The 23,691-nt window shown below is 41.4% G+C and overlaps 1 protein-coding gene across 1 annotated transcript in view; it reads right to left on the bottom strand.

Moving 5' to 3' along the window:
* The window catches only part of SHCBP1 (SHC binding and spindle associated 1), a 32,480-nt gene extending 9,150 nt beyond the window's left edge, over window positions 1-23,330 (bottom strand). Inside the window, exons 1-8 of the mRNA XM_077831052.1 lie at window positions 23,195-23,330; window positions 20,403-20,576; window positions 19,529-19,644; window positions 14,744-14,952; window positions 13,242-13,334; window positions 9,985-10,218; window positions 9,726-9,894; window positions 8,034-8,154 (exon numbers count right to left, since the gene is read on the bottom strand). Of these exons, the coding sequence (XP_077687178.1) occupies window positions 8,034-8,154; window positions 9,726-9,894; window positions 9,985-10,218; window positions 13,242-13,334; window positions 14,744-14,952; window positions 19,529-19,644; window positions 20,403-20,576; window positions 23,195-23,330 (1,252 nt within the window). The remainder of the gene's footprint in view (window positions 1-8,033; window positions 8,155-9,725; window positions 9,895-9,984; window positions 10,219-13,241; window positions 13,335-14,743; window positions 14,953-19,528; window positions 19,645-20,402; window positions 20,577-23,194) is intronic.
* Window positions 23,331-23,691: the final 361 nt, after the last annotated feature.

Genomic DNA, 23,691 nt, shown 5'->3' with positions numbered 1-23,691 from the left:
CATGTGTCGCCTTAATGAGGAATAGGAAATCATAGAACTGTAGGGCTAGAAGGACCTTGAGAAGTCATCAAGTATCACCCCTTGTGCAGAGGCAGAACCATCCATGACATGTTTGTCCAATCTTTTCTTAAACACCACCAATAACAGTGATTATACAACATCCCTTGGAAGCCTATTCCAGAATTTAACTATCCTTATAGTTAGAAAGTTTTTCCTAATATCTAAACTAAATCCCCTATGTTGCAGATTAAAGCAATTACTTCTTGTCCTATCTTCAACTGACCGCCATACCTTTTCCATTAGTTATCCCCACCCCCCATCTTCTTTTCTCAAGTTTAAATATGCCCAGGTTTTTAACCTTTCCTCATAAGTCAGGTTTTCTAAACCTTTTCTCATTTTTGTTATTCTCCCCTGGTCTCTCCCACAGCTTTTCCAGAGGGTGGCACACAAAACTCCAACTCGGGCCTCAACAGTGCCAAGTAGAATGGGACAATCACCTACCATGTCTTACTTATGGTACTCCTCTTAATGCACCTAAAAATATTAGCCTTTTTCACAGCATCACCACATTGCTAACTCCTATTCAATTAGTGATCCCTTCTAACTCCCAGGTCCTTCTCAGCAGTACTACCACCTAGCCAGTTAGTTCTCATTTGTAGTTGTACATTTGATTTTTCATTCCTAAGTGAAGTACTTTGCACTTGTTTTTACTGAATTTCATCTTGTTGAATTCAGACCAGTTTTCCAATTTGTCAAGGTCATTTTGAGGTCTAATTCTGCCATGCAAAGTGCTTCCAACCCCTCCCAGTTTGGTGTCTTCCGCAAAGCCGACTCTCCACTCCATTATCCAAGTCCTTAATTAAAATATTGACTAGCATCAGCACCAGGACAGACCCCTGCTGGGCCCCACTAGATACACCTACACAGTTTGATAGCAAACCATTGATAACTACTCTTTGAATGCTGTCTTTCAGCCAATTTTGCACCACCTTATAGTAACTTCATCTAGACCACATTTCCCTAGTATGCTTATGAGAATCAAAGGTTGGATTGTCAAAAGCCTTACTAAAATTAAGATATAATCTAAGATATCTACAGCTTCCACCCTATCCAGGAGGCCAGTAATCCTGTCAAAGAAGGAAATTAGGGTGGCTTGGCCTGATTTTTTCTTGACAATTCATGCTGGCTACTCCTAGGTGCTCATAAACTGATTGTCTAATATTTTATCCCAGTATCTTTCCCAAGTTCGAGTGACTGGTCTATAATACCCTGGGTCTTCATTCCTCTTTTTAAATATTTGCTCTTCTCCAGTCCTCTGGAACCTCACCCATCCTCCATGAATTATCGAAGATAATTGCAAAAAGAAAAGGAGTACTTGTGGCACCTTAGCTTCAGCTAATTCCTTAAGCACCCTATGATGAATTTCATCAGGCCATGCCAACTTAAATACATTGAATTTATCTAAATATGATTTAACCGGCTCTTCCCCTATTTCCCTCCTTCCCCCTTGTTGTTAATATTATTTATCACCTTTAACCTTTTCAGTGAAGTCTGAAGTAAAATAGGCATGAAACACCTCAGCTGTCTCAATGCCAATTATTTGCTCTCCTTCCTTGTTAAGTAGGGGACCTAACGCTTTCCTTCATCTTCTCATTCCTAATCTATTTATAGAACCTCTTTTCTTATTGCCTTTTATTTGCCTTGCTAGCTGTAGCTCATTTTGTGCCTCAGCCGTTCTGATTTGTCCCCACAGGCTTGTGCTATTCTTTTGTACTCCTCCTTGGCAATTTATCCATGTTTCCACTGTTTGTAGGATTGCTTTTTGATTTGCAGGTCATTAGAGAGCTCCTAATGGAGCTAATTGGCCGCTTCCTATTCTGCTACTCTTCTGATGGCATTCAGTATGCTGTTTGTTTAGTCAGGATTCTGTAAAGTATGTCTGCCTGTGGACTGTGTTTGATTGTACAACAGCTGGAGTTATTCAACCACTGTACAATGAAGAATTAAATATTTAATATCTCTGATGGAATGAAGATTATGGAAGGGTAAAGTTGTCTTGGTTTGGTTTTTCCCCTGAGACTATCATTGCAAAGGCAAACTTATCTGGGTGCTCGAACTGCGAACTTAATCACAAGTGCTAGGGTTTCTTCTAAATTTAGTCTAAACTCAATTCCCTAGTGCTTACTTTACTGATAACTATACATTCTTAAAAGTTTTTATTTACTTCACTCTTATTGTGTCTTCGAATAAATAAAGGAAGGCACCAATACAATTGAGTCATGTTATTCCTTCGACAAATTTTCCCAGCCCCTCGTGCCAAGAAAGCACCAAAACAGTATTAACTACACAGATTAGAGCCAGTGAGATTTTACTTGATGCTCCTGTTTAGGATATTTTCAGCAACACCTACTGCTAAACTTTCCCCCAATACAAGCCCATATACAGAGATTAGTCATCCTGACACTTGCTCATTAAGGGAGTAGTCCCTATTAAAATAAACTTACTTATATGCTTTGTTCCATAAAGCAGAATGGCTATTTCTAGTCTATGACTAATAGTCCGGCTGCTTCACCCCTTGTATGACCATTTTCTCAAAGACAGGACAACAACATCTGTCATAAATACCACCCACCAGAATTTCAGAATACTATCCTCACTGATAAATCAAGCAATTTATGGAAGCCCTTAATCCTGCAGATGTATTGCATATGGGCACGTATATCGATATAAATCAAACATACAAGAGAGAAAGAAAATTATAGTCATAAAACAAAAAGGCAAGAAAATATAGTAGGGAACAGCAGGAAATTAAACTCCCAGACTTTTTTCTATTAACAAGGTTTGACAAGATAAAGATAAACAATGCAGCTTAAGCAGGTTCTGAGCAGCCCACAATGATGCATAGGTTATTCTATAAAACTGTATTCCTACAGTTATTTGGTGAACTGTTAACAGGTGTAAATACCTATAGCTCAGGCATTACTAGGAGAGATACAAGGATGCAGTATATCCTAGACAAGGCAGGAGCATTTAATTTTAAAGCCATTCTCAAAAGCACAGAAAGATTTGTTGACAAGATACCATAAACGTGTATACATTGCCTATTTGGTTCTGCAAAATAAACACAGAGATCTGAACCTATAGCCAGTGACCTCCTTCTCTATATGGTATAGCATCACCATTCACACTGCTAATTTGTGCACTACACTTCCCAACAAATATTTGAATGCAACAAGCTATTAGGCCTTGACTTGTCCCTTACTTCAGTAAGGTTACACACAACCTGTGCTGTACAAACAATCTTCAGAAGAATACCCTTCTCAAGTAGACTAATAACCCCTATTTTATAGACGGGGAAAATGAAGCACAGAAGTGAAATGGTTTGCCAAAGGGCACACAACTGGCAGAGACAAGAATAGAATTCAGGTCTTCGTAGCCACCAGCCTAGTCCACTAGACCGAATTTCCACTTATTGACAAAAGCTATAAATATAAAATGCAGAATATATAGCATATGATCAAGGATCATACTATGTTAAATCACATGAACCAAGTACATTTTGCAGTGCTTCCTCCTGGCAATGAAGAAGGAAAACTAGCTTCCTTGATGATTCACAAAATTCAACTAATGCTCAGTGAGTCTTCCTGGTCAGTGTAATTAAGTGAGGTTCTACTGTACAGAAAACAAAAAACCAAAGGCATAGGTCTACTGTATACTCTTTATATTTGAGAGCGAATGCTCTGCAGCTTAAATACAGACGTTACCTCAAGTGACCTTTGTGCTCATTAAATTAAGTCAATCCTTCCTTATATACTCCTGCCAGAGTCTGTCCGCTAGCTAAACATTCAGTCAGTTACTGAATGATTTCATCCAAATAAATAGCATGAGAACACACTAAATTGGGGATAAATGTATTCTTCCGAAGTCCTGTCGTGGCCCATTTGCTGCTGTAGCACACACATCCTCCATGGGCAGAGACAGCATACATACCACTCAGTATGTTTGAAGCCGACTCCTGGCTCTAGCAGCAGGGCCTCTGAAGGAATGTCAAGGCATTTAAGAAAAAAGAAAAGTTAAACTCCCAGGCAACAGATCCCTCCTGAAGTTAAGTCCCTTTGCACACTTCAGTTTACTTTAAGAAAATGGACCAGTTAACATTAGTTTCAGGCTCTTCCACGCTTACAAGAACCTTCTACCTTATCTTAAATCTTAACTGAATCAAATTGTACCAGAGAATCTCTATGGATAGAAATTCCATGCTTGCACAATAGCAGCACAGAAGTGGAAATATATTATCAACCCCCTGACGAGGATGATTACTGTGATTGTGAAATACTCAGCGAGATTAGAGAGGCTACAAAGGCAGAAAACACAATAATGGGGACTTCAGCTATCCTCATATTGACTGGATACATATCACCTCAGGAAGGGATGCAAAGATAGACACCATAAATTATTGCTTCTTGGAGCAGCTTGTACTGATACCCACAAGGGAAGGACAATTCTTGATCTAGTCCTAAGTGGAGCACAGGATCTGATCCAAGAGGTGAATATAGCTGAACTACTTGGCAACAGCAACTAAAATAGAGTTTAATTTAACACCTTGGGCTGGGGTGGGGGAGGGTGGAATACTGAAGAAACCTACCGCCTTAGCATTTAACTTTGAAAAGGGAACTGCACAAAAAAGAAGCTAGTTAAACAGAAATTAAAAGGAAAAATCACAAAGGTGAAATGCCTGCAAAATGCAGAGTCTATTTTAAATAGTCTAGTTTAGAGAGGCCCAAACTAAATGTATACCTCAAATTTAAGGGGAAAAAAAAAGTAATAGAATGCAATAAATGCCATAATGGCTAAACAGCAGAGTAAAAGAGGTAGTTAGAAGCAAAAAGGCATTCTTTAAAAATTGGAAGTCAAATCCTAGCAAGAAAAATAGAAAGGAGCATAAACTCTGGCAACTGTAAATGTTTATGGTAGGCCAATAAAGCATCTGAACAGCAACTAACTAAAGATAAAAACAACAGCAAAAAAAATTAAGTACATCTGAAGCAATAAGTCTACCAAACAGTGGAGACACTGAACAATCAAGGTACTAAAAAAGCATTCATGGAAGACAAGGCCGTTGCAGAGAAACTAAATGAATTATTTGCATCAGTCTTCACTGCACAACAGATGTGGGGGAGATCCCCACACGCAAGCTATTCTTTTTATGTGACAAATCTGAGGAACCATCCCAGACTGAGGTGTAGAGGAGGGTTTGGAACAAATTGATGGATTCAACAGCATGAAGTCACCAGGACCAGATGGTGTTCACCCAAGAGTTCTGAAGGAACTCAAATATGAAACTGCAGAACAACTAACTGTGGTATGTAACCCATCGCTTAAATCAGCCTCTGTACGAGAACAGTAGCTAATGTAATTCCAATTTTTAAAAAAGGCTGCAGAAGCAATCCTGGCGATTACAGGACAGCGAGCCTAACTTCAGTACCAGGCAAATTGTCTGAAACTATAGTTAACAGAACAGACAAAAACACGATAGATGTTGGGGAAGAGTCAACATGGGAAATCATGCCTTGCCAATCTACTAGAATTTTTTGAAGGTGTCAAGAAGCATGTGAACAAGGGTGATCTAGTGTACTTGGAGTTTCAGAAAGCCTTTGACAAGGTCCCTCACCAAAGGCTCCTGAGCAAAGTAAGGAGTCATGGGATAAGAGGGAAGGTCTTCTCATGGATCAGTAACTGGTTACAAGATAGGGAACAAAGGATAGGAATAAATTATCAGTTTTCACAATGGAGAGAGAGGTAAATAGCAGGGTCCCTCAAGGGACAAAAATAGCAAGGTAACAAAATTTTGCAGAGGATTCCAAGTTACTCAAGACAGTTAAGTCCCAAGCAGACAGCAAAGAGTTACAAAGGGATCTCACTAAATTGGGTGACAGGGCAACAAAATGGCAGTTGAAATTCAATTTTGATAAGTGCAAATTAATGCACATTGGAAAAAATAATCACAGCTCTACACACAAAATGATAGTGTCTGAATTAGCTGTTACCATTCAAGAAAAGATCTTGGAGACACTGCAGAAAGTTCTTTGAAACCATTTGCTCAATATGTGGCAGCAGTCAACAAAGCTAACAGAACGTTAGGAACTATTAGGAAAGGAAGAGATAAAACAAAAAATATCATAAACATCTGTGGTATGCCCACACCTTGAATACTGTGTGCAATTCTGGTCACCCCCAATCTCAAAAATATATATATATTAGAATTGGAAAAGATGCAGAGAAGAGCAACAAAAATGATTAAAGGTATGGAACAGCTTTCATATGAGAAGAGATTAAAAAATAAGGATTCTTCAGCTCAGATGAGAGACAACAAAGGGGGAAGGGAGGGGACTTAGAAGTCTATAAAATCATGAATGATATAGAGAAAGCGAATAGGGAATGGTTATTTACCCCTTCACATAACACAAGAACTAGTGTCACCCTATGAAGTTAACAGGCAGCAGGTTTAAAACAAACGAAAGCAGGTGGATATAAATCAATACTTTCTTTTTAAATCTAAAATATCAGATTTTTTTTATTTAAATTTGATTTTATTTAAATTATAAGTTTTTTCTTTAAAAAAATAGCCATTTAAAAGGAAATTTGAATTTACTACACAATACGTTAATCAAAATTATAATTTCTTGAAACATTTAAATAAAAAATAAATGAGATGAATATATGAGCCTTTAATAAAAAAACTGAGTTAAAGGCTGCTTTTCTAAATACAGAAAGAATAGAGGGCAAACATCTAACTTCTGAGGTCAAGCTTTATAAATATGACAATACATCATGTACTACATTAAGGGTTTGTTTTGCTTAATAAAAAATAAATGTTATATGCTATTTTGTGTGTTTAATTTAATTCTAGTTACCATCCTATTGCAGTTGACACAAATCATGAACAAAAAGTTAATTATCTAATAAATAAGCAATATCATTCACCATTCAACCTAGTAAAAATGTACAATTACTAAGAATCTGAAAATATTAAGCTATACCATTGTTCAAATCAATGTAAATAGTTACAGTGTACCACCCTAGGTAGCAAAGATGTACCAAATCTAGTGTAAAGGCTCTAATTAGCTGTAAATCAATGTTTATATTAACCAATAAGAATACACCTGTCTTTAGAAAGTAACTGAAGTACAAATGGAAAAGTTGATTAAAATCAATGATTTAAATCGAGGCTTTCCACTTTGATTTAAATCGCTGATTTAAATCAATCCACCCTGGAAGAAAATACTACTTCGCACAATGCGTGATCAACATGTGGAACTCGTTGCTATGGGTTGTTGAGAAGGCCAGAAGTGTTACTGAATTAGATATGTTTATGGAGGACGTCCACCAATTGCTATTAGCCAAGATGTTCAGGGATGCATTGCCATGATCCAGGTGTCCCTAAACTAGAGCCCTGCAGTGGGACTGGGGTCCTGCAGGACCCACTGCCATAATAGCGGGACCAGGTAAAATGCACTATGTTGCGGGTGGAATTGGATGGGCAAAAAAAACAGACTGCTGTAATTTGTAGGAAAACACTTTTTTTAAATAAAAGTTTAAATACTTCAATTTAAGCGAGGGATAACAAGATTTAATGTCTATTATAACAGGAGTTAAAGTATTTTTTTACGTGGTTTAAGGTATGCTTTATTAACCAGCCTTATTTTTTTTTTTTTTTTTAAATAGTCTGGGGGGAATCTGTCTCCCCTGCAGGACCTAAGTGTTTGTGGGTGGGAGGTGGTATTGTGCAAGAAACAATGTGGGAATGGGTGGGAGTGGGTATTGTGGTGCGGAACAGGAGTGGGATTAAAGAACTAGTTCTGCACAGTGTTCTACCCTAAACCTCCAACTGCCAGAAGCTAGGACTGGACTCACTCAAAGTTGTCCTACTCTGTTCATTCCCTTTGAAGCACCAGGCACGGACCATTGTCAGAAGATTGGGTATTGGGCGAGATGGACCACTGGTCTGACCCCATCTAACTGTTCTTATGTACCTTCTAGTTCAATTGAGTCAGCAATGCAGAACATGCCATCTACAACGTAACGGCCAGGACAGATGATGACAGTGTCTCCTTCATAGCAGGCACTGACAGCTGTCAGTGGATCACTGTGGAACTGTAAAGGAGAGATAAACAATCAGCTTCAGAAAATGTAAGAGAATGGCTTGAGTTTATGCCAACAGAATTCCCTTTTAATTTGAATGTTGCTACTTAGTCAAAATGCTACCGGTTCTGCTTAAAGGAAACCCATTTTAGTGGCATCTATAGAATACAATTAATACTTTGTGTTCATATTGTGCTTTGCATGCAAGGATCTCCATGTACTTTTAAGAACAGCGAATCAGCCTTAAGACATGCCTGAAAGAAGCATAATTCCATGTACAAATGGGAAACTGAAGCAGGTAAAGATTAGTGCCATGTTTTAAAGAGCCTAAATGCAAACCGCAATTTGCCTGTAAATGCAGTGTTGGAAGTTCTGCCCTAAGTGATTTACCCTAGGTCAGTGGTTTCTCAAGCAGAGGGAGGTGTACACCTGGGGATACTCAGAGGTCTTCCAGGAGGTACATCAATTCATCTAGATATTTGCCTACTTTTACAACAGGCTACATAAAAAGCCCTAGCAAAGTCAGTACAAACTAAAATTTCATACAATGACTTGTTGATACTGCTATATATACACACATATACGTACATACATACATACACACACACACACACTAGTTATATTTCAATTCATTTATTTTAGAATTATATGGTAAAAATGAGGAAGTAAGCAATTTTTCAGTGATAGTGTGCTACTATGCTTACAAAATCAGATAAAATTACAAAAGTAAGCAGTTTTTAAGTGAAGTGAAACTTGGGGGTACACAAGACAAATCAGACTCTTGAAAGGGGTAGTGTTGTCTGGAAAGGCTGAGAGCCACTGCCCTAGGTCACAAAGGAAATATGAGGCAGAGGCAGTAACAGCCAAGGGGACTAGGTGGGAGCTAGTCTAGACACTGAACTATCTTCTCACTCTTGGAGCTGATCTCTCCAAAAAAAGAATTAATGGACACTGCTGTTGCAGTGTGGGATCTGCCTGGCAGACATTTTGGGTTAGTCAGTCTCCTAAGTGGGCATGCTGGCACCTATCACAAGCATGACAACAGGATTCTACTCTGAACTGTGACTGAAAATGGCATAATGGAGTTCCACATTTATTGCCTCAGTGACTTCCAGATTAAGCATGCTCAATTTACAAGTATTAAGATCCTCTTCCAACTGCTCGCCCTGCACACTCAACTCCTGCCCTCTCACTGACTATTTATCAGTAGAATCAGACCTGCTCAAAATTTAAAAGAAATACCTTTAAAAAGCGTGCACTCAGGTACGTTAAAACTCAAAGTAAATATCATGCCTTACTCAGAATACTTCATTATGAAATTGTTACAGGAATGCAGGGTAGTTTCCCCTATTTCTCACACAGAGGAAAGTGCTTGTAAAGGAGTATTTACCAGATACAAGTTAGTTAGATAAATTCACTGTTTCTTCCATTCTTATTACTCGCTATTTATATTACAGTTGGGATTAAGGTTCCCTCATGGTAGGCTCTGTATGTACAGAAGTGAATATTGTGAAAGAAGAAATTAATCTATTGGGGGAAGATAGAAAATGGAGGACAGAGAATGAAAACAACTACTATTTTACCTGTATTTCTAGTTCTTCATCACAGGTCTCAGAACAAAGCTTCTCCCTGAGCAGAGACTGCAACAGACTTGCCATCATAGTAGAAGATACAACATGAGTGATCTTCGTACCCGTTGGACGGGAGCCTTTGGCTTGGAGACCAGCGTGCTTCTGGTAACCAAATACATATCTGAAACATGAGCAATAAACCATCAGATCTGTCCTAATAGAAAGAAGAAACCAGCTAGGAAATGCTCTCCCTCTCACACACACACAGTACCTCAAGAGAGGATTCTCAATGAGCTTTAGCTTTTGCTTCAGATGCTCTATCTCATCATACAGCTTTAAGCCTTCCACCATGGAGACATTTTCTGCCTCGGAGTCAGAGTCACTGCTTGATATGCCACTCCTCAGGTTTAAGAACTTCCTGTAGAGCACCTCACATTGAGACAGCAGATTGCGATAATCAGCAATGAGTCCAGAAGGGACACGATCCTCAAGTATGTCATAATGCCTACAATTCAAAGTGTAGAAGAGTTAGTGTTCCTCACTTTCCCGAAGCAGAGAGAACCTGATCCAAAGTCCATTTTAATCCATGGGAATCTTTCCACTGACTTAAGTGGGCTTTGAGTCAGAAGGGCTGAGCTCCCTGCATCTATGACACCCCACTTCAAAGGGGCACGGCTGACAAAAAAAATCCACACATTTGTCTAAATATGTCAACCCCCATTGTTACAATGCACACCCACGATTATTAGAATTGAAAGAGTACACGCAGAAAAAGGGAGAGAAATATTTTTTTAAAAATACAAAAAGATATACTTTTAAAAACCACAAGAATTACCAGGAGGCTTCAGAGGCACGTACATTACCAAGAACTATTTTTAAGTCACTACTTAAACACTGACTAGATGGTGCCCTTTCAAATGTGGGCTTTGAAATAGCAAAAGCAGAAGTTTGTTGAGCAAGAGAAAAAAAACACAACTCAGAGAAAGCGAGAGACAACAGTTAGAACTGGATGATAGCAGTGAAAGAGCAGATGTACTATAAGATCAAATGTACCATCAAGGAGTCTCTCGCACAAGAGACGGAAACACTCCTGCGAAGTGGCTCTGCTGAAGTCAGACAGAGTCACATCTTCCAGATAGAATATGGCTTGCTGAAAATTCCAAAGCAGTGGTGCTACAGTGATCACCCCAGAAAAAGATCAAACAATGAAAAGATACTTGAAAGCAAAAAGAAGAATCCTTCGTCGTCTTCAGTACAATTGGAGGGGAAGCAAGTCAACCCCGTGTAATAACTCCATGCGCAGTCACTGAGGGGTCTTACTGGAAAGAAGAAAACATCCAAGGAAACTAAGGGCCAAGACAATTGCCAAGTTTCAATCACTCAGATGTTCACTAGAGGGCACTCAAAAACGTGCCATAAAGAACAAAAAGCTGGAGGCAGAACAAATATCCACGTGACTGTAACAGACAGACAGTAAAGTGGTACAAAAACCTCATAGCTAAAACAACTGTGCGGTGATAGTGTTATAAGATGCAGCATGCCTGGCGACAACGCATGAATATACTTCAGAGTAGGTGAGGAACTAAAGGTAGCTGATTTTTTAATGTAATAGAGAAGTACAATACTTGAAGAAAACAATGGAAACTTACATAAGTTAACCCTAAAATGTGAACGCTCAATTTTAAGACTGAGCACTCTGGAGAACCTACAGTAGAACCTACAAACACCAAATTTACGAACTGACCAATCAACCACACACCTCATTGGGACCCAGAAGTATGCAATCAGGCAGCAGAGACCAAAAAAAGGAAAATACAGTACAATACTGTGTTAAACGTAAACTACTAAAAAAAATAAAGGGAAAGTTAAAAAAGATTTGACGAGGTACGGAAACTGTTTCTGTGCTTGTTTCATTTAAATTAAGATGGTTAAAAGCAGCATTTTTCTTCTGCATAGTAAAGTTTCAAAGCTGTATTAAGTCAATGTTCAGTTGTAAACTTTTGAAAGAACTTAACACTGTTATGAACATTTCAGAGTTGGTGTTTGTAACTGAGGTTTTGCTGTAAAACTAAATGTTTACCAACCTTCAATAAAATACTTTACATAGAATTATTTAGCTGTTTCACAAGACCAGAACTTATATTTATAAAGTAAATAAAATCATTGATAAAGTTTGCAGTGCGAGGACTGTCTGCTTTAATTTAAACTCACAGGAGACCTTCTGAATAAGAATGTAAAACATTGCTTGTCTGCATGGATAGAAGGCTATGTTACCGCTATTTATCAGTTGACACACCAGTGCTTATATCAGAGCAGAAGAACATATTAACTTCAATGTGGCTTAGAGTACAGGCTTGCTTCAAGCATAGTGTTGGGAATGAGAAAGGAAAATATTTACTCTTCATTGCAATACAAAGCTGAAGCATTACGGTTCCCTTTTGGTTCCTCTCTAAAAATGCTTCTACTCCCATTTCAGCCCATTAGCTACCTTTAAAAAAAGTCTGATTGAATGGGATTAGATTCCTGTTTCATTAGATGCAAAGTATTTTTCCTCCAAGGAAAAAAAGCAACTCCTTCCTTCTGCCTCCCCATCTGCTGGCAATGTAGAAGCAGAAACACATAAGAAGTACTTCCATGTAACATTTCCAGACCTCAAAACATTTCCTCCCAGTTTTGTATGAGCTCAACATGGCCCAGGTATAACATGAAACTGAACTGTCATAATGAACTCCATTTCAAAGACTCACCACTTCAGAGTCATCTTCATAACAAAACCAGATTGGCATGCAATATGCATTCCTGAATTCCTATTCTAAATAATTATATGCAGAAAAGAATGGATTGAGGAAAACAGGCATGAAAATAATGGACTGACATATCATCAAATATGAGGAAAAAGCCCTAGAGAATTGGTAAAGCTACTTTCCAGTGATTCATTTCAGGTATTTAAAAATGAGTTTCTAGTATATTTCCAGAACGTGCCCTTGTGTGCTGTTGAAGTTCCATATGGCTGGATGGTATTAAAAAACCACATTCAGAAAAACTTAATACAACGTAATCCTACTGGGGAAAGAATACACATGCCTCCTTCAGCATCACTAGGTTTTTCTTTTAAGTTTTCCTCTATATTCTGTTCCATTTGGGTTCTTATTCCACACCGAGAGGTCTCTGAGCATCACACACTCATCTTAATTAGGATTACACTTCACACTTGAAGTCAGACTAGTCTTATGTTTGAAAGAGGCTATACCTGGTTTTGGAACGCCATCTAATGGAAGGAAGAGGGTTGTGCCAAAAAAAAAAAAAAAAAAAAAAAAAAAAGGCTAAGAAGAAAATAACCAGCAGTGAAGTTGTAGGTTTCCCCTAGATCTCTTTCCAAATAAAAGATTTCTAGCAACTGATAGTAATCTGAAGCTGCAACAGCCTTGCTTTGCAAAGAGTTTTGCATGAATTTTGTTTTGTCAGTCACTATTCCAAAGCTTTCCCTTTCAGCCTTCTTTAAACTAAATGTTAGAGAAAGTCACTTACAGTCTCAGTCGAGGTTCAACACATCTGACAAAATAATCGAAGTCATCCTCATCCTCTTCATCCCAACTCCTCCAGATGTGCTGGTAGAAAAACCTTTTGAAATAAAGCAAGTAGTTAAGAGTGCGCTGTCCATCGATGAGCCCAGTCACTTTAACAAAAGTTAGGACTGAAAATAAAAATGCAATAAATTGAGGAAGACATCTCAAAATATTACACCTCTCTAATTCCCATATCACCCTCCTCCAAGCTATTCAGTACACAGAATTTCTTGATATTCCTTGTCTGCTGTAAACCCTATGGGTAAAGTTTTCAAAAATGCCCAGAATGACTTAAGAGCATAAGTCCCATTCATTTTGACTAAAGTTATGCTAAGCACCTTTTTGAAAATGGGATTTATATTGCTATTGACTTAGGCATTTTTGAAAATTTTGCTATGTGTCACTCCAATTCAAATTCTTCCACTGCCTCCTCTCACCTTCCACATTAAGTTTAGCATCCTCACCCTTCAAATGCTCCTTCTGGGCTTTGAGTTGATCAAACATCTATTAGCCATTACAAAAGCAGGATCCAGGAGCAGCATCCAGGGTCTTGCCTTCTCACTGGGACACTGTCCTGGAGAGTGGGGCCCCTCACCTTCGTTTTAGTCTTCAAGTTCAGTCCTTGTGGCTGTTACTAATCAATTTCTCTAAACCCTATGAAGTGTGTGCGCGCGTATTGGGGGGCGAAGAAAAAAGAAAGGAAAAAAGATCTTAAAAGGAAGAGCTAGAAAATAAGTAGGGAATGTAGATCAGGGACGCATTGGAGAAACAGCAAATAAGGGAGATGTAGTATGCACACAGTAGGGAGAGAGAGAAATCCGGGAGAGAAAAGAAAGGAACTGAGAACATTGCAGGGAAAGATACACCACAGTGAATTATAGGGGAAAGGCAGAAAAAGTGCAGTGAAGGGAGGAGGTGAGAAGGTCTAGTAAAAGCAAGGAACAGAGCGAGTTACATCTTTTAAACTTAGTAGAAAATTATTTGGTAATGAGCTATAATGAAACCCAGCATGCACGTTTGATTCCTTGTGACATAGCAACACTGGTGTTTTTCTTCTGGTCCTTCAGGTTAGTTCTTGGGCTAGCCTCAGTAGGAATAGAAATAACTAGAAGGCTACACTGAACTCCCGCTGATTCTCTTATTACACGCTGTAACAATCAATATATAAAGGTAATTAAAACCAAGAATGCTGATCTTAACAGGATGCTTTGTTCCATCAGGTTTACTTTTAAAACCCGGGTCAACATAGCCCCAGGAATGGTCTCAAGAATTCACAAAGATGGGAGTATACCAAAAGCTCTTTCTGAATGGACACTAACATCATCTTTTACTGTAGGTGCATGTATGAAACCCATGCACATTATTTATTGTAGCTCAGATGTGATGCCTAAACTATCTGACTCTTTTAAAATTAAAGAAATAATAGTTCAGGAGACAATTAGCCATTTATGAACATTTTCCTACCTGACATGCTCTATGGCCAGGGCTGTCTGGTCAAACTCTCCTGATTCATCAAACACAACCCACAGCTCCTGCACTGGTAACTGATGCTTCTTCAGCTCTAAGAGCTCTTGCATGCACTCCAAGGTAAAGGTGCTAACATGGGAGTCACACAAGAAAGGCTCACTGAGCCGAACCACTGCTTTCAGAGCGGAGTACTCCACATCCACAACCTGATATGAATAACACAGCTATTAGGGTGGCTTTAGACAGAACAGTACATACAACCAGAAAAGCCAAAACACACACACACACACTCACTCTTATTATAGAAGCCAATCAGCAACTTTATTAAAGCATGAAGTTTTTTTAAACACTACATATGGCATTTTATTCCAGAAATGTCTGCGCATGTATATTTGAAATTATAACCCCAAAACAAGCTTCATTGCTCAGCAAATACATATATATACATACATCGCTTTCCATCTTCAAAGGACTGTACAAACACTGAGCCTCAATGTCCCTTGGAGGACAGGAAGTTACTATCTTCTTTTTACAAGGGCAAGGGTTAAGGACCCGATTTTTGGATATGCCAAGTATCTGGCAGCTCCCATTGACTTCACTTGGAGCTGAGGGTGCTCTGAAAAAAAAAAATCAGGACCCAAGTGCCTTGCAGCAGCCCACAGTGGCAGAGCCAGGAATAGCAAGAATTCCTGTGCACTAATCCCATATTTAGCCCAGTAGGCTGCCATGCCCTTTGGCTGGAAAGTGTTTCAACGAGGACCAAATGTGGCATGGGGAATCCTAAAGCATGTCAATCCTTTCCCTCTAATTTAGGGAGGGCAAAGCTGATCAAATGCAGGCCTATGTTGCTGGAAAACACGAACAACTTCTGCTTCTCTAGAAAGACAAACACCAACATGTTTACATGCTTCTACTTATTTTAAGATTGTAGTTTCCTTGCAAGCATTGTAAGTATGGGATGGGAATAGCATTTCCCTTTTTTATATGAGAGTTAAAAGTTGAAAATCAGATTCATGTAGAAGGTTCACACAAAGGCAACGTGGCGCTGACAGGCGTTATGAGTCCTGCAGACTTTAGCATGGCCATAAGCAGCAGAAGTGCACACAATGAGGAATTATACCTGGCCGAGACAGGGGGAATAGAGAGGGAGGATTTTATTAATGAAAACCTTAATACATAGAAAACTGGTGTAGGTTTTACATTCAGATAACAAGGCTGAATTTCTACATCCTGCTCTAGGCTTGCCTCCCTCTGTCCCAGCTTCCATTCCTCTCTGTGCTCACAGTCCCCTACACCTCCATCATAGAATCACAGACAGGCTGGGCTGGAAGGGGCCTCGAGAGGTCACCAAGTCCATGCCCCTGTGCTGAGGCAGGACAAAAAATATGAGGACCACGTCTGACAGGTTTTTTTAACCTGGTCTTAAAAACCTCCAATTTCCCCGTTCCAGTTCTTAACTATTCTTATAGCTAGGAAGTTTTTCCTAGTAGGTAACCTGAATCTCCCTTCTGCAAGTCAAGCAGATTACTTTCTGTCCTATCCTCAGTGGACACAGAACAAATGATCACTGTCCTCTTTATAACAACTTTCTACAGACTTATGCCCCCCTGCTCAGCCCTCTTCTGTAGACTAAACATGTCCAGTGCTTTCATTCTTTCCTCACAGGTCACATTTTCCAAACCTCTCCTCTGGACTCTCCAGTTTTGTCCACATCTTTAATAAAGTGTAGTGTCCAAAACTGGACAGAGGATGTCTTAGGTCATTTCAACACTGCATGCGTTATAGCAGCATAGTTACAGCATCATAGCTCTGCCACTGTCACCTTGTAGTATAAACAGACTACAGTGACAGAAGTGTTTGTTTCATAGTAGGAACTCCACCTTCCGGAGCAAGGAGAGCTAGGTCGACAGAAGCATTCTTCCATCGACTTAACTGCATCCACACCAGGGGTTAGGTCGGTATAGCTATGGCACTCGGGGGTGCAGATTTTTCACAGCCCTGAGCGCTACAGCTGTCGATGTAAGTTTTAAGCATAGATCAGGTCTTACAGATGACACTTGTTAACATACCACAGAATGACACTTGCCTTTTTTGCCAGAACATCTTACTGTTGACCCATTCAACTTGTGATCCACTGTAACCTCCAGATACTTTTCTGCAGTACTGCTGCCTAGCCAGTTTTCTCCCCATTTTGTAGCTGTGCATTTGATTTTTCTTCTTTGGTGTAGTACTTTGCACTTATCTTTATTAAAATCATCTGGTTGATTTCAGACCAATTCTCCAATGTATCAAGATTATTCTGAATTCTAATCCTGTACTCCAACGTGCTTTCAAACCCTCCCAACATTGTCTCATCTGCAAATTTTATAAGAGTAATCTGTACTCCATCATTCAAGTCATTAATGAAAACATTGAACAATACCAGACCCAAGACACATCCCTGCAAATCTTGATAAGTCCTCCTAGTTTAACAGCAAGCCATGATAACTACTCTTTGGATATGTCTACACAGAAAGTAGACCCCTGCGGCTGACCCATTCCAGGCAACTCAGGCTTGCGGGGCTCAGGCACTCTGGGACCCTCCCATCTCACAGCAGAAGTCTACACAGCAGTGAAACAGCACCATAGTCTGAGCCCTGTGAGTGCAAATCGGCTAGCATGGACTAGCTGCGGGTGTCCAGTTGCTGTGTAGACATTCTTAGAGCACAGTTTTTCTAACCATTGTGCAGTAATTTCATCTAGACCAAATTTCCCTAGTTTGCATACGAGTGCCGTGTGGAAATGTGTCAAAAGCCTTAATAAAATCAAGATGCATCATATCTACTCCTTCCACCCTATCCAGTGACACTATCAAAGAAGGAAATGAGATTGGATTTGTCAAGAGCAAATCACGCCAAACCATGTTGGCTATTTCTTATCCCCCTGGGTTTGAACAAACTGATTGTATAATAATTTGTTTCAGTATTTTTCTGGGCATCAAAGTTGGGTGACTGGTCTCCAATTCCCCAGGTCCTCCTTTTCCCTTTTTTTGAAGACAGGTACTATTTTGACCTTCTCCAGTCTTCTGGGACTTCACCCATTGTCCCTGCAGCATCCCTTAGATGTCCCACATCTTTTGATTTGCTTCCTTCTCTGATCTCCAAAAGAGCCCCCATTCTTAGAGCAGAAACTACAGCTCCATGTCACCCAGTTACAGTCCTTCAGTTACCTGCCTCTCTGCACGAACCCCCTCCTCCATGTAACCCAGACACTGTTTAACACTAGTGTATTCCAAAGGGGTTAGCAACAGTGGGACATTTTTGCCAGTTAACCTCAGTGTAGAGAAGACCACATTGTCATTTGGGAAGGCTGGTAGTTGCTTGACACACCTTGGGAGAAACCCAACTGAGGACCACATCATTAGGCATCTGCCCCTAACACCAGAAAAACCCATTTCTTGACCAGAAAACGTGAAGTGCCACATCAACAAATCCTAAACTACCCAAATCATGACAAAGTCTCATATGGACAGCACACAGCAGCTGGTGCTCTCAAGCCCTTTTGCATCCCTCTGCATCCCTCCAGTGGTTCAAATGTCTGCGTGGCCCTAAAGCGGGGGTCCGCAGCCTTTGGCACACAACCCATCAGGGTAATTTGCTGGCGGGCGCGAGATGTTTTGTTTACATTGACCATCCGCAGGTACGGCCCCCCCACAGCTCCCGGCAGCCGCGGTTCGCTGCTCCCAGCCAATGGGAGCTGCGGGAAGTGGCACGGGCCGCAGGAACGTGCTGGTTGTCGCTTCCCGCAGCTCCTGTCGGCCGGGAGCAGTGAACCGTGGCCACTGGGAGCTGCAGCCAGCCGTGCCTGCAGATGGTCAACGTAAACAAAACGTCTCACGGCCCGCCAGCAGATTACCCTACTGGGTCGCGTGCCGAAAGTTGCTGACCCCTGCCCTGAAGTCACATCCTTGAAGGACTGATACTATCATTGAAGCAGATCTAGCTCATTACAAAAGACCTCAATGCCATGATTTGTTTATATGAGAGAATACTTGAAAAAAAAATTCAAGTCAATACCATCCTTACTAGTATAATATAAAAAGAAACATTCAAACAGATAAGCAACTTCTAAGGCCAAGGAAACACAGAAGGAAAATTCCATGTTGACACCATCTTTTCTTGTCTTAGAAACTGCAGAGAGTGCCTAGGAGGTGAAATCTATTTAAATTCAGGCTTTTATAGGTTCAACAGTTTTTTGTTCAATAGAACTAGGTGCAAAACTGAGACATAGAACCAGAGTGCAAATTGTTTTCACAAAGGCCCAGCCAGTAAAATAAAAATGCAGCCCATACAGCTGAAGCTCTATAGAGCAAGAAAGGCAGTCCTGTGGATAATTATTATTTGTAGTATAGCAGCCTAGCAGACCCAATCAGGGCCCCATTGTGCTAGACAGTGGACACACAATAAGACAGTCCTGGCCCCAAACAACTTACAATCTGCACAAAATGCATTACAATCATGAGGACTAACAATTAACTGCACTTCATGTGACTGTCAATGATAAGTTTCTACATGTCACAAGTTGTGCTCCTGCATTTTCATGTCCAAGAGACACCACCACTCAAGCCACTGCAAGCAGTTAAATAGCTTTTCGCCTAATGCACTATCCTCCACACTGAGAATTAGATGTGAAAAATATGCTATTTTCGATCAGCTTTAATTAAAAAGAAGTGATTTGCCTGTTAACAGTGGAGTAAAGTGATGTTAATTGGAGACAAATGTCTAGCAACTGAATTACATTTACCTCAACCAGCACCTCAAACACATTAGTGCGCCAGATTGCTTGCCATCCAGATGGTTCAAGGACCTTCTCTAAGTACTCAGCTGTGAATTCTTTTACCTCAGAGGCCTTGCAGTCAGCTAAAATTAAATTAAAATCACTTACAACACGTATTTATGCAATAAAAGGACAAAAGGAATCAAGTTCACACATGAGCAATTAAAGGGAAGCTGAACATAATGGGGTTTTAGGGTTCCTTTATTAGGTCAGAAGTGGTCTTCAACTTTGTTCTGCTCAGTCTTTTTATTATTTGTATTGTTGTAGTGCCTGGCATTCTTAATCACAAACCAGGACCGTGCGGTGCTTGGTGCTGAATAAACAGCAAACAAAAAGACAGTCCCGACCCCCAGACAGTTCAGACCAGAGGACTGGAGAGGGTACTCTCAGCCCCCCAAAAACTTCACAGAAAGAGCAACTGCCCACCGGACCACCCAAGTCTCTCATCTCAGTTATGTGACTGGAGTTAAATAAGCGCGGGGGGGGGGGGGGCACTGTTTTATCTAGTCTTATCAAAAATCCCACCCCCTTTCCATTCTTCAGACTTCAATCTCTTCTGATGTCAACATCCACAAGGTCTAGTCCTCCAGCTAAAAGTATGTCATGATATTTTTAATGTAAAAGTTAAAGGTATTTATAGAGTCTCAACTCCATCATTAATTGACCTCTCCTGTACCTCTGCCACTAGTCTAGATCCTCTGTAGTTACCATGCTATGGATGGAAGATGGTGCAATTTAAAAGGAGGACCAATACATACAGCTTAAAACTGAATCACCAGGAAAAGGCAGCACCACAGAGATCATGACAAGAGGGAATTTTGGAAGCAGAAATGTCACTCACCCAAGACGTAATCCTGATAGGCTTTAAATCGCTCATAAAACAAGAGGTGATTTGTTTGGAACGTGTCTGGGAAAAGCACATTCCCGTCTGGCACAATCCTTCCTAAAATGGTCCCTGATTTGTCACGACTCCCATAGTCACTGCAGCTGTCGTCATCATCTTCTTGGAACAACTCTGAAGGAAAAAAGTCACAACCTCAACTCAAGTACTGTTCACTCTTTCATTCCTATCCCAGGCTAAGTGCAAAATCCACACATGCCTCCTCTCTAGACCATATGTTAATTTACCGTTGGAGTGGTGGTTAAACAGCTAAATTAGTTTTTCCATTTTTCAGGAATACACACACTTGCCAAAACAGGGTTTCCCTATCTGTTGGATATAGGCCCAAACAGGATTTTTATAACTGAGATTATGCTTTTTTTTCCATTAAATGTAGTATAGAGAATGTCTGAAAGGCTTTTGCTAATAGAATGGATTTCCCCAACTACTTTTTACATTAGAAATATCAGGATTGGCAAGCCTGGTTTGACTGGATGACCTCTTGGGGCAAAGTCCACCTCTTGGGGCAAGGTCCACCTCTTGAAAGGGTGCGCAATCCACTTTGTAACTGAAAGGCAGATATGTTAAATTAAATACATGTGACTGTCGAGCCCACCCCACCCTGAAGCCTTCATTAGTCACTGAATAAGCCTTAACAAGACATTCAAAAAAATCAAATCTAGCTAAAAATATATTCCCCTCAATACTTCAGTTTTCAGTCTCTAGTGCATGTCAGTTTCACCAATTCACCTGTCACCCCAGGCTTTCTACACTAGAGACTAGAATAGTTTCTAACAACCAACTCAAGCACAAATAGTTCAGTGTGCCCATGCTAGTGATGCGGACTTCTGAGCCAGTGCAGTTTTGTCCAAATTCCACCGCTCAGCCAATTCAACTGCAATGCCTCCTAGACAACGAGCCCACAGGTCCCCACAAGCCTGCCACAAACAGCTGATTCTCTGACACTTGAAAAAGCTACAGTGCTCTGTGGGACTGGGCTTATCTGAACCATGCTAGTACCATCCACACAAGCACAGACTGAACACGTTCTCGTTCTGCTATAAGCAATGAAGCACAGTGGATAAGGCACTGGACTGGGAGTCAGAAGCCCAGGGTTCCATCCCCAGTTTGGCCGCTGACCTGCGATGTGACCTTGGGCAATCACTTCATCTCTGTGTGTGTTTCTCCTCCTCTTCTTTTTCTGTCTAGCCTGTTTTGTCTGTAAGTTTGAGGGCAGGTATTGCAGCTTCCCATGTATTAGTACAGTGCCTGGCTTAGTGGGGCCCCAATCTATTAGAACTTTTAGATGCTGACACATGTAACCCAGCTGGATCACTTGTGTGTGGACACAAACCTTTTACAAGTGTTCTATGGGGACCAAACATTCATAGTGAATTTCTATAGTGTAGAGAAGATCTGAACTTCTGATGTAAAAAACACAAAAAACTGACGAAGACCTTTCCGGCCTTTATACATCACAAAGCAGAAGAAATGGCATTGCCCTTTCCTCTGTAAACTTACCTTTAAAAAAAAAAACAGCTTCTGTACGTGGATTATCCACACACGTTGATTTAATGGGGAACAACTTCATGTGTAGATACCCTTTAAGGTTCCTAGTTGCATTGGTGGCCTCAAGCCTGTTAAGGACCTTCCAGAATGCTACCCCCACTCAGCACTGCACCCACATCAATGATGTGTTAATGTCAGAGCCATATAAACATTAAAACAATTACTCTTTAAAGTCTAGGACAGGTCCAAACTGCACAACTGTACACCAGATCGTTCCTAGCCAGGAGCAGCATTTCTATACCTGGCTAAATCAGCCCATGAGCAACCTGCAACTACAGATACCATGGACACAGCAGAAAGGAACATTTCAGCCTTTGGTGGGAAAGTGGGAGAAGAAAATTCCCCCCTTTCCCTACCCACCAGGATCAAAAATTCAAAGGTCCTACCACCACTCGCCAGGTTTTGATGGGCATAGCAAAGGGACACAGAAGCTAGTGCCCTGGGAAAGTGGTTCAGGCAGACACCCACTGATACTGAGGAAGAGCTCTGTGTAATCTACATCTGAAGAAGTGGGTTTTTTACCCAGGAAAGCTTATGCCTAAATAAATCTGTTAATCTTTAAAGTGCCACAGGACTCCTCGTTGTTTTTGTATAATCTCAAAACCTTGTCTCTCACACAAACAGAAGTTGGTCCAGTAAAAGATACCTCACCAACCTTGCCTCTGATATCCTAGACCCGACAAGCTACACCACCACCGCATACACTCATTGATCCTGTCCCTTAGACTTCAACAATCTTCCTACAATTTATCACTCCGACATCAACCGTTTGTCACCGAACTGGAGAGCTGGGTGGGGACAGAAAAGAAAGGCAAGAGCGAAACCTCACCCCTGTCTCAAGGAATCAGAGCCCAGGGGGGCATTCAGTGCATCCTCACACACTCGGGGCCCAGCGCTGCTGGGGAGTGGGCACGTTAGCGAGGGGCCCGGTGCCAGTGGAAGGCTGCTACCGTAGGACTGGAAAGTAAATTGCAGACTAGGAGGGGCCATGGGGCAGGATGCAAGGAAACTGCATTCCACGGATCCGGGGCGGGGGGGGGAGAAGAGCAGGTACGGGGGAGGGGACCGAGGAATTATTAAAGCACAGGGTGCACATTCCGGGGGGAAGTACAGGGGAGGGGGAGTGTGGTGAGACAGGGGTAAATATGCTCCCGGGGAGTATAAACGGGGGAGGGGGAACGTACCTTGCTTCAGGCCCTGCACGTTCCCCTGCAGCCCGACACCGCCAGCCGCCGGGACCAGCTGCGGCCCTTCCCCACCCCCCTTCTCTTCCTCCTCCCCGTGCACCGCCAGCAGCGGCTCGGGCTCCCCCTGCGCCATGACGAACGGCTGCTCCGCGCTCCCCGGCCCGACAGCTTGGCCCCGCCCGCCCCACCTCCTCTCGGAAATTTCAAACTTTCGCGGCACCGAACCCGTCCCTCATGTAAGCACGACGGAGGATTCTGATTGGTCGCAAGGCGCCGCGGGCGTTGTGGGAGCCAATGGGCAGCGGGCAGATCACCCTGTGGAACGTTGACCTGTGGCAAGTGCCGCAGGATTCCAACCCGCGGGAAGGCAGAAGGCGTCGGATGGCCGAGGCGGCCAGGGGGCTGCTCGGGGAAGGGGCGAGGTGGGCTGGGCTGCAGCGGGGGCCAGCAGGCGGGGTGAGCTGCTTGAAGCTGCAGCCAGCCGCGCACGCTGT

Source organism: Eretmochelys imbricata, chromosome 12 (genome assembly GCF_965152235.1).
Source record: "Eretmochelys imbricata isolate rEreImb1 chromosome 12, rEreImb1.hap1, whole genome shotgun sequence".
Taxonomy (NCBI): domain Eukaryota; kingdom Metazoa; phylum Chordata; order Testudines; family Cheloniidae; genus Eretmochelys; species Eretmochelys imbricata.
The sequence above is the reverse complement of the archived record's forward strand: the minus strand, read 5'-3'. Positions and strand labels throughout refer to the sequence as shown.